The sequence below is a fragment of the Natrix helvetica genome (genome assembly GCF_964273705.1).
Source record: "Natrix helvetica genome assembly, chromosome: Z".
Lineage (NCBI taxonomy): Eukaryota > Metazoa > Chordata > Lepidosauria > Squamata > Natricidae > Natrix > Natrix helvetica.
The window spans coordinates 66,769,966-66,782,466 of NC_138554.1; the positions used below are offsets into that span (position 1 = coordinate 66,769,966).

The 12,501-nt window shown below is 37.3% G+C and overlaps 1 protein-coding gene across 1 annotated transcript in view; it reads right to left on the bottom strand.

Moving 5' to 3' along the window:
• Nucleotides 1-12,501, bottom strand: part of CNTNAP2 (contactin associated protein 2) — a 1,236,760-nt gene that overhangs the window by 198,203 nt on the left and 1,026,056 nt on the right. The window contains exon 14 of the mRNA XM_081971635.1: nt 2,937-3,093. Within this exon, the coding sequence (XP_081827761.1) occupies nt 2,937-3,093 (157 nt within the window). The remainder of the gene's footprint in view (nt 1-2,936; nt 3,094-12,501) is intronic.

Sequence of the window (12,501 nt, forward strand, 5' to 3'; positions counted from 1 at the left end):
AATTGCAGAGAGTTATACAGTTCTTATTTCAAAGTTCTGGTTCCCCTTAAATTTAGCTAATTCAGCTAATGTGAAATAGAAGAGAAGCGGGAGCCATTTTGATTTTTTGCAAAGAAAAAAAAAGTATTTTCCCAGTTCTTGATTGTATTATTATTATTTTCCCTTGTTACTTTCCACCTCTCGTTGGTTAAAGTTGCTCAAAATATATTAATTGGAACAAACTTGCATACAGCCAAACTCGGGTATGTTACTCTTTGCCTCCTGCTTTTCCAAGTTCTGATTTATGGCAGTCAGTTAATTAAATCTTCGCGCACAGGCAAGGTTAGGTTATGAGTTATCAGTGAGAAAACAGTGCTTTTTCTTGATTTTTCCCCTCTTGTTACAATCCACTTCTCATTAATTGGAGTTGCTTAAGATATGTTAGTTAGAAGAAATTCGGATGAAGCAAATCTCCTCGGTATCTTTGGGTTCTATTTCAGGTACAAAACTAAATTTAGAGTTTGAATTTGAGTGAGTTTGTCACTTCTGTACTTTCTCCTTTTCTGTCTAAATTGTTTCAAGCAAATGGGCTACTGATTCAACCCTCAATTTTTCCCTTTCTTTCTTTCTTTTTGCCAAAATCCAGATCTGTCCATTAATATTATTTATACTCTCAAGATTCTTTGCCTTTTCCAGGTTTTGATTTATGACTGTGGGTTAATTAGATCTTCTTACCAATCTATCATCTCATCCCGTATGCTCCTACTCAGTTGCTTTGGCTGGAAGCCAGCTTCTTGTGCAGCCATTTTGCCATGCTGCTGCTCCTACTCTGATTCAGACAGTAAATCTCCGACCTGCGAGGGACCTGTTGCCATCCTCTGGGTCTGATGAGATGCTGCCCCTTCTTTGCCCCCCTCCAGGGGGGTTCTGATCCAAAAAGATCTCGGAATTGGTTTGTCAGACAGGGTTCATGTGAGGCTCTTCAGAGCTCACCCCCCCATGTCTATTCAGCTGGAGAACTTCCAGTCGACCTTCTCAGGTGTGATCTTAATAATCAAGTGATACTAATACTTCACATGATTTTTATTCCAGCCCTCTATAATGCAATTTAGGATTGTATTGGATTTTTTGATGGCTGCCACACATTGCTCATTGATATTTAGATGATTGTCCACTAGGACTCCAAGATCCCTCTCACAGTTCCTGGTATTTCACCTAATATGTACCTGTATATTTGTTTCTTCTTGCCTAAGTATAAAACCACACATTTATCTACATTGAATTTTATTTTGTTAGATAGGATCCAGTATTCAAGTCTGTCAAGATCCATTTGGATCTTGAGCCTATCTTTTGGAATTTTGGCTATCCCTGCTTCCTTCCTTCCATGTAGATGTAGTTCCATTGAGGGCTACTTGTTGAGTGTATTGTGATAATGCTGTCTATCTCACTTTTTTTTTTAGCTTAGTAAAAAGTAAGTTGTGGCGTACTTTGTCAAATGCCTTACTGAAATCCAAATATACTATCCACTGTGTTTCTTTGATCCACTAATTTAGTCACTTTGTCAAATAAGAATGACAAATTCTTTGGGGATTTGTGGTAAATAACTTGGGCTACAATTCACCAAATTTGTCTACACGCACACACCTATGTTTCAGAAAGGGTTAAAACATATCAAATTAATTGTTCAGCCTGCAGGATTGGCCTATCTGATTCATAAGACCTTAAGTAAATATTTTTTTTCTCAAAACTATTCATTGGTGCTTTCTGAAGAAAGTATGGCATGTAAATCAAAGTTGATCTTCTCGGTGTTGTACCCCTTCAGGAACGCCATCAGAGTGAACTCTATTTTACCCGCTGCCAGCTCTGCACTTTGAAATGAAAAACATGGACAATATTCAATGCATTAGTCAGTGAATACTGAACAGCACTGGATGTCTGATCATCAATTGGATCAGAGACATGAAGAATCCCTCATAGACTTTCAATAACCATCTACTTAAATATATCTTGCATAATTTGTTTGTCTTGTTTTAGAAGCTCAGCCCATTATGATCTGTCTCTTCTTAAACTGATCACATGTTGATTTATGTTGCTATCTCTCCTTCTGCTTTTATTTTCTTAGTTTGTTCATATCACTTTTGATTCTTCCAGCCTCATCTAGAAATCATATGAAAGAAAGCCTCTTTAATGTATCCTTTTTAAATATATTCATATATTTAATTATCTATTTATCCCAGATGTACTGTATAGCTTTTGCAGTTTAGTAACTATTAATAATGTAATGGAATACATTTTCAATCCAAACTGTCAGTAAGCTGTTATCAATCTTTCTTTATGAAGTCATTATCAAGACTTTCCAACCCATAATCACATTTATATAATTACTAAGAATCAAACTAGTAACGTAATACTAATTTTAGTTTCAGATGGCTCATGTACAAAAAAAGTTCTTTGTTTCTTCTTAGATTTTCAGTATTAAAATAAAAAAAAAATTAAATTAAAATACATTTTCCTAACTGAAAAAGAAAACAAAATGGGAACTCCAGGAGATATAAGATATTTACACAGATCAATACAATAAAACATATGGTATCTTCCAAAATAATTACTATGTAAATAGGCCAAAAGAATACTGATTGCTTATTTTAATATTCCAGATCATGAACTCCCAGCAAAACAATTCAACTTATTTATTTTAATTAGTGGGAGATTCTTCCTCTAGTTATCTCGCAGCCACTTAAACTATGGTCAAAAAAAGTCATCTGGTGAAATTAATTTTTAATGTTCTTATTGGTTGCATTGAACCTAGCACTAGGTTCTGGTTGTTCTATTTGTATAGTAAGCTTGAATGTCACTATTGTCTGGTTTGGTCTGGTTGTTTTATTTCTACAGTAAGCTTGAATGTCACTATTGTTTAAAGCATTTAAATTATAAACAAAATATAATATCCCACTTACTCTTGTTTCGAATCAGCATCACAGTTGCAATTGTATTTTGAATCAGTACAGTTACGTTCAATGCCACAGGCACATTTCTGAATGCCTGGTCCAGAGCCACCCCAGTAATATTGCTTTTCATTGGCACGCCCGATCCACCAGGTATATGGATTGCCATCTGTAAAGACAAGGAATGGAAAATTAAATACAGCAGAATTTCATGATACGAAACAAGAATGCTTTTATTTTATCTCATGAATCACTTAGCTCTTCTTGAAAAAAATGCATTGATCAAACATGATTACATACTCTACTTCAACCAAATGTTCATGTTTTTCTCATTAAACTACATTCAGTACCCCATAATGCAAAGTGAAAACAGAAATGTATAAGTGCCTGTAAATTCATTAAATTTATTAAAAATAAAAAACTGAAATATTACATTGGCATAAGTGGTCAGACCTCTTGCTACAACACTTGAAATTTAGGTCAGATGCCTCCCCTTTTCTCCTGATTGTTGCTAATATGTTTCTACATCTTGATTAGCATTAACCTATGGCAGCGATGGCGAACCTTTTTTTGGCTCGTGTGCCACAAGTGGGGGAGAGCGCAGGGGGGGTCATGTGTGGGCGTGCCGCACCCATAATGCAACGCGCGACCCCCCCAGTGCGCATGCGCACACAATGCACGACCCCCCATTTTTACATGCTTTTTTTGCCCTCCCCAGGCTCCAGAGGCTTTATAGGAGCTTGGGGAGGGTGAAAAGAGCCTCCCCCCCGGAGGCCCTCCGGAGGCTTCAGGGACCGTCCGGAGGCTTCCCTGATGCCTTTGGAATGCTTAAAACGACCCTCCGAGCAACCCGGAAGTCACTTCCGGTTTGCTCGGAGGGTCATTTTAAGAGCTCTGAAGGCTTCAGGGAAGCCTCCGGACGGTCCCTGAAGCCTTTGGAACGCTTAAAACGACCCTCCGAGCAACCCGGAAGTCACTTCCGGTTTGCTCAGAGGGTGGTTTTAAGCGTTCCGAAGGCTTCAGGGAAGCCTCCGGACGGTCCCTGAAGCCTCCGGGGGGGCGGGGGGCTCTTTTTGCCCTTCCCAGGCTCCTATAAAGCCTCTGGAGCCTGGGGAAGGCGAAAAATAGCTTTTAAAAAGGTGAACTCAGCTGGCCAGTGCGCACATGCGCACTGGCCAGCTGACAGGGCAGCGCCTCGCGTGCCCTGCCAAATGGCTCCGCGTGCCTCTTGTGGCACGCGTGCCATAGGTTCACCATCACTGACCTATGGTAAATTAAATGGTTTGAACATGATTCAGAAAGGCATACATCTTTCTATAGAGGGCCTCACACTGACAATGCATAATACAGCAGAGCAAAAGCATAATATCAAAGAAACTGCCTGCTGAGAGAAAGGATTTATTGCAAGGCACAGATCTGGGGAAGGCTACTGTTAGATACTCCCTGGTGTTGCAGCAAGACAATAGTAGTTTTCACTCAGGTTCTCTCTTTTGTATGGGAACAGAGAGGCCCCTGATTGGCTGGAGCGCTGGACAGCTCCCCTTTAAAAAGGGAGCTGCCAGACCATGCATTCAGTGGATGCCTATCCTTATACCAATAAAGAGCTGTTGTTATCGCTAGCCTTTTGTGCCTTTCATTACCCGATCTAACAGCTACAATAAAAAATCGGCTGCACTGAAGGTTCCTAAGAGTTTTGTGTCCCTCATAATTCTCAAATGGAAGAAGTTTGGCACAATGAAGACTCTTCCACGAGCTGGTCGCCTGGTCAAACAGAGCAATCAGGGAAGAGATGACCAATAATCTGATGGTCACTCTGACTGAGCTCCAGAAATCTAAATAGAGATAGGACAGAGTTCCAGAAGGCCAATTATCACTGCAGTCCTCCACCAGTCTAGGCTTTATGGCAGAGTGCTAGATGGAAGTCTCTTCTAATTGCAAAACACATGGTGATAAGCGACAATCAGACAGTTGATGAATTCATTCTTTTTGACAATTGTGAATTCTTTTCCCGAAAAAGCCCAATGGGACTTCTTGGTTACAGACCTTAAGGAAGTCTTGCAAGGTAATTAAATACTGTGATCTAATGGCAATTTTAATCCATGCTACACGTTTTAATTGTAATGATATTATTTGCTTTGTTTTGAATATATGGATTTTTATCCACATAAAATACATATTTTTCTATTTTATGAGACCACATAAAATTTTTAATTAAAAAGTATCCTTAAATAATAAAAAAACATAACAATCTAAAATATAATGGAAATCCATGTCCTGTGCTTAATATCCTGAAAACTTTAAATTTAAATATCCTGTTTAGGATATTTGCCCCAAGTTCCATTTTCTTCTGTCAGCATTCTATCTGATTTAATCTGCAATTCTGCGCTCATTTAAGTAGGGAAATCCATGCTGAATGCATCAGGTTTTACTTCTGAATAAACATTTATTTCCTTTTCATATTATTAAAGATTTTGATTACAAAAGTGAAACCTAAAACAAAATAATGAGTGAGAAAGAATAAAACATGGAAGAAAAAAAAACAAAATGAAAAGAAATAACACGATGAAGAAATAGATAGATGGATGGATAGATAGATAGATAGATAGATAGAAGTAACTTCCATCTTTTATTACAAGTATAGACAAATGTAATAACTCTTTACCTGTTATAAAGTTACAAACAGATATCTCCTCATCCCACAATCTTCCCTTCCCTTATTTATATGCAAACCAATTAATGCATATCCACACCAATCTTGGTGACAATAAAATATCCATAAGGTTTGCCAGAACTTGCAAATAAATATTTTAACCTTGAGCAAACTAATCAACTTTGTATTCTTTCATTTTACTTCTAACTATCTTAATCTTTAGTTCATTCAAATATTGTTATAGGATTTAATTTCTCTTCAATTCTTTACACAATTTTTAAAAGGTTCAACAAGTTTTCTTTTGTAGATTCAAAAGACAAAAAGGTTTTCTAGATTATTCTCTTGATTTGTCATTTGTATTTAAGTGTTTAATTTCTAAAACTTCAGCCACTTTCTTTTGTATATCCAACATAGTTCCTTTTCCAAACCATTCCCTTGCCATTTCATTTGCAGTTCCTCTTTTGGTACTTTGTCTTGTTGGACAAAATTAGCTCCATATTAGCTCCACATTGACACTATTGATAATGTAAATTTCTGGCTCCATTCTTCAAAAATCTTCAATATTTCCAATGCTGAAACATTTCATGTAATTTTGTACGTCTCAGTTAACTGATGCCAAAAGCTGGTTTATATATTTTTTCCTAATACTTAAAATCTTTACCCTCTTCTAGTGTCCAGTTTCTAAAAGCATAAAGTCTTTTACCTTGGTTATGAACAAGATAGCAAAAACAACTCTGGTTCTCATATAAACTTATTTATTTTTTATATTTAATTCTAAAATCTTATGGTAAAAATCAATATTCAAAATTTAACCAAACTCTTAGTCCATTTATAACTTTCTTAAATTAAAATCTCATTTAAGTTTTTGCTGTTTATTTCAAATTAAATGTTTAAGTTTTAATTAATTTTTATTTTACTCAGAGCTGAAGTTAAACTCACACAATAACTTTTTCAAACCTGTCATTTTGAAGGTCTCTAATAGCTTTAAGATGGCTAGTAAGCAATTTCCAAAACTTATCAGAAAGTGAGACTTGCACTTATGGTGAGCAGTAGAACAAGCCAAAGCAGAATGAAATTTGTAGTGGAGATTGATAGCCGGATAATCCATCCAGGCGAGTGATACTTCTCCAGAGAAAGGAGAAATCATGACACAGCCTATTTGTACTCTGGACTGCTGCTTCTCATGAGTAGAATGCAGAAACTAAGGCTTTGCAGTCCGTTTATGAAATGTGTGGTTGGAGTGAAGGAATACCATCTGTGCTTAGAGTTGTCATGCAGCCTTTTATAGCCAAAAAACCGTAACTGAGCCTGAATTGGCTTATTTGATCAATGTTACAGTAGATGTGTATTTTTTTCTGGTAAGCCTTAATGGATTTCTGTTGATAAGGAATGAATAATGAGATTTTTAGATTTTGTTTATAGTTAAGAGATGAAATATGGTTGAAGAGAATGCTTGTTGAATTTTAAGAAATGAAAAACAAACTACTAAAATGGTTTATACTTGTGATAAAGGGGGAAATGTCTTCTTTATATAGTTTTTTATATTTTAAAAATTATTTTTATTTTCTACACTTTTTCTTTTTTCTTCTTAGTCTTATAATTTTTGTAGTTTGTATTAGTTTTTAGGTGTTTTCATAGTAATCTTAAAATATTTTTAAAAAAGAAACTCAAGCTTGCCAAATTAGTGTTTTTTTAAGGCTCTACCATGATTTCCTGACACTCAAACCAATGGAAGAAGGAATCTTGTGGTCTTGTGACACACAAATGGTTCTTTGGTCTCTGCTGCGGCCACTAATTCTGCTTTCATAGAGATGTTTTTAGTTCACTAGACTTCCCTCAGATGTCTACTTCCAAGTGCTATTTTCCAATATGAATATTGTAGTATGGGTGAATTAAAAGCACATATAAATAAAAGAGACGACAGCTCTCTACATAAACACTCTGAGCTTTCTTGGCAATAATATACAAGTCTTTTGCCATTGCCTTCTTTTAATTGAATTAACTTGTCTTATTTCCTTGTGATATCCTTCCCCTCAGCAAAATGAAGTTGGATGGTTTCTTTCAGAATCCTTAAAAAAAACCAGCCAGCAATCACAAAGAGAAAATTTGAAAAGATCATGTATCTTCCATGATGGCACTTTATTATTGAAATAGATATATGGTAAATTGCTAACAACACTTGAATCTATACCACAGGGAATTATCAGAGTAGAATACAGAACTAGTTAGCTTCATGTGTGAATCTGGATGTTTAAATGCTTTCTGGATATTTTGGTAGTTAGCACATTTGTTTATTCATTTACTATAAATGTTTTTATGTAACTTAAACTTACTTAATTGAAGTGATATAAAAGCATTTACATTAAATGGGTGACTAAATATTTTAAAGCAACCACATGATCTATCACAAAGAGACTTATTGATGAATCATACGTTTGCTAACACATGTCTCAGATAGACATTATTATCCTTCCAATCTTCAAATGTTTGTCTAAAGCAGCAATCAACTTTCTAAACGTTAGCAATAGGATGCTGATTTAATTATGAATTTATGATCTCATAGCAGCCAAAAAAGTCAATGTAATCCTAGGTTACATTAACAGAGGGATAAAATCAAGAACATATGAAATATTAATACTGCTTTACAAAGCTTTAGTAAGACCACACAAATATTGCATTCAGTTTTGATCACCACATTATAGAAAAGATGCCGACACTCTGGAAAGAGCAACAGAGATGATTAGGAGCCTTGAAACTAAAGACATATGAAGAACAGTTGCAGGATTTGGATACATCTAGTCTGCTGAAAAGAAGAATTAGGGGTTGACATGATAGCAGTGTTCCTGTTCCAATTTGAGGGGCTGCCACAAAGAAAAACACATCAACTTATTTTCCAAATCAATAGAAGTCGACAAAAAACAATGGATGGAAACTAATCAAGGAGAGAAGCAACCTAAAACTAAGGAGAAATTTCCTTACAGTAACAATAAATAACCAGTGGAATGGCTTGCCTTCAGAAATCGTGGATGCTCCTTCACTGGAGGCTTTTAAGAAAAAACTAGACAGCCATTTGTCTGGAATGATATAGGTTTAGGTTTAGGTTTAGGTTTATTTGGATGTATATGCCGTCCTTCTCCAAAAGGACTCAGGGCGGCGTACAACATTAAAAACACACATCACAAAAGTTAAAAAAAGATTAAACCCATTTCCAAAAAGACCAAATTGATTTTTTTTAAAAGAAACAATACATTTCAAATAAATTAAAATTAACATTAACAGGCCAGGAAAAGCCAACTTTTTAGGGCGCGTTAGAAGGACCAGAGGTCAGGGATTATGTGGAGCTCCGGGGACAGCTCATTCCAGAGGGAAGGCGCTCCCACAGAGAAGGCTCTCCCCCTGGGGATCACCAGCCGACACTGCTTGGCCGACGGCACCCTGAGGAGGCCAACTCTGTGGGATCGTACTGGATGGTGGAAGGCTACTGGTGGCAGTAGGTGGTCTCGCAGGTACCCTGGGCCTAAGCCATAGAGCGCTTTAAAGGTCATAATTAATACCTTGAATCGCACCCGGAAAACAACCGGCAACCAGTGCAGGCTGTCTAAAAGGGGTGTGACATGGGAGCACCTAGGTACCCCCATGACAACCCGTGCGGCCGCATTCTGGACCAGCTGAAGCCTCCGGGTGCTCTTCAAGGGCAGCCCCATGTAGAGAGCATTGCAGTAGTCCAGGCGAGAAAGGACGACTGCAATGCTCAGAGCATCCCGATCCAGGAAGGGGCGCAACTGGCGTACCAGGCAAACCTGGTAAAAGGCCCCCCTGGTCACGGCCATCAGGTGTTATTCTAAACTAAGCCGCGTATCCAGGAGGACTCCCAGATTGCGAGCCTTCTCTGAGGGGGCTAAAATTTCTCCCCCTATCGTCAAAGATGGAACAAGATGTACAAATCGGGATGATGGGAACCACAGCCACTCAGTCTTGGAGGGATTGAGCTTGAGTCTGTTCCTCCCCATCCAGATCCGCACAGCCTCCAGGCATCGGGACATCACGTCGAGGGCATCGTTTGGGTGGTTTGGGGTAGAGATGAAAAGTTGGGTATCATCAGCATATTGATGATACCGTACCCCAAAACCACGGATGATCTCGCCCAGCGGTTTCATGTATATGTTGAATAGGAGGGGTGAGAGAACCGACTCCTGGGGCACCCCACAAGTGACGCACCTGGGGGTTGATCTCTGCCCTCCAGTCAACACAAACTGCGACCGATCTGACAGGTAGGAGGAGAACCACCATAAAACGGTGCCCCCTACTCCCAACCCCCCGAGTCGTCGCAGTAGGATACCATGGTCGATGGTATCGAAAGCTGCCGAGAGGTCTAATAGGACCAGGACAGAGGAACAGCCCCTGTCCCGGGCCCGCCAGAGATCATCGACCAACATGACCAATGCCGTCTCCGTGCTGTAGTTTTAGTATGTTTTCATTACAGATATGCTTCTATCAGGCACATTCCTGTTTCTGAACCATGTAGGATTTAATAAGCTATGGGAAGCACTCTACATTGTACCTGAGAACAAACTGGTGGCTAATATAATTGTTATAACAATGGCGTTATGTGGCAATATCAGCACATTCCCAGTAGTATAGTCACACTGCTTTTTGTGCTGGCCAAAGTATGTGAAATAGCAATTAACCAATTATGTTAATACAGGTTGTTAATTAGGTTGCTGGTATAAAATCTTCATGGAGAATTTAATTTGAATTATTTTAACTCTGTTTCTTTTGCAGATGTAACTGTATACTAATATTGTTTGTTATGAATATAGCATCTATCTGTCCAGTTGATGACTGTGGCTTTTGTTCAGCATCAGCTGAAAGGACACATTTTCATCCTTACAATATAATTTAATAGAGTTATGATACACAAGTATGTTTACCAACCTTGTTATCCATGTCCCTAACATTGTAACATGCTTAAGTGCCACTCCAGTTTTGTGAATTTATCATGATCTAAAAGGTAATCTATTAAACATATTTATAGGGAATAAAAAAACAGAAAATGGACCCAGAATCCTTTTCAATATATGCTTAATAATGTTGTGCAAGCCTTAGTCTCTATTGCAGGAGTCCATGGCTGGGCAGGAGGATTAAACACCATACAATGGGTACATTCTCTGCGAAGCAAAATTGAAATCTCATTGACCCAGGCTTTATAATTTTGTCCTTTATATTAAGCATATCAAGTTCTAAATTACAACCAGTTGCATATGGTGATGAGAATCAAAAGGATTTATATATATGCTAAAAATTTTCATCTCACCTGCTCTGTAATTGTTTGCAAGCAAGTTTGTACAGGGTTGTTATAAGCCTGACAGTGAAAGTATTTTAAGAACTTAACATGAAAATACTTAACAATATTTTCAGAGTTTGCTAGTGATGTCAAGCATACATTTAACAGCTGCCTTAATTGGCTGTTCAGTTTCGAAATCTAATCTGCTACATGGTTTATCTTTACCACTTAAATGGCAACATGAGAATATGTGCTGTAACCTTAATGTTAATTAAGGCACGGATTTCTTCTGGGTATTCTGAGAAATGTAGCCCTCCAAAATGCAGGTCACACATATTATACTGAGCCATCATCTCTTTACCTATATCACATTGGCTAGGTTCATATTAAACCATAAACTAAGGATTACAAATCACAGTATTTGGATTCACAGAAGATGAATCCATTCCCCCTCCCCCAGTCCCTCAAACCCAAAATGTGTTAGGCAACCCTTAAAAAGTGAGTTGATTAAATATGATTCAGAACATTTTGATTTAACATAATGCTTGAATTGAGTTAATTGAGAAAGATTGTATCACAGACAGAAATGAGAAGTTAAGAAGGGTTATCCTTTTCTTTCTATATAAATTCTAAATGTGAAAGTCAATTTTAAGTGAACATCTTCATGAAATTAAGGACTAATAAAATGGGAAATAATGAGCAATTAATTAGTTAAATCATAAAACCTGTTTTGGAGGCAGTAACATATAAAGAGACAGCAAATAAGAGAGAACAAAAAAGAGAGAAAGCACATTTTATTTATTTGTTGACTGCTGCAAGTGAAACAGTAGAAGAAATGTAGAAACAACAGGCAGGATCCAATCTAGGTAGGTCATCGAGACAAGAGGTTTTTCGAGCTTTCGGACTCATGCCATCCTCAGATAACTTCTATCAGAATGTGTGCTGTGGGCTATTCTATGCATAGTATTTATGTGGTGCCTAGTTGTTTATGGCTTTTTATTTGTTGATTGGGGTGTTGATGCTACCAAGTCCTTGGCTCCTAAGTACCTGATAAGCTGGTCGTAAATTAGCCTTAGTCAGTCCTGTTGACTGACAATATTTGTTTCTCCCTGTTATTCTAGGTAACTTTGACTTTTATTCCCCTCTGAAGTATGCGAGATAAAACATACTTCAGAGTATGGTTTCATGATTATACATAATATGTATAAACATGATTTTGGTTTCATGATTATTCATAACATGATTAGCTTAGGTCTTAATAAGAAGTGATCCAGTAAGGTAAACATAGCATGTCTATCACATTCTATTGACTGCAACATACTTGGTAATCATTCTGGATTTTTTAAAGTCAGGAAACAGTGAAAAAAAACTAAATGAGTACACAGTATAAGAATGGATACTCTTTTGTTGAAGATAAAGTACTCAATTTGGTTTGGTATGACATGATAAATTTATACCATTCAAAAAGTGTGGCATGCATACTTTAATAATATTTTAAAAGTAAATTTTACATCTCAGTGGGAAGAATATTTTCAACTATTTTGGGGATTAGGGTTAAAGGTAAAGGTTCCCCTCGCACATAAGTGCTAGTCATTTCCAACTCTAGGGGTCGGTGCTCATCTCTGTCTCAAAGCCAATGAATC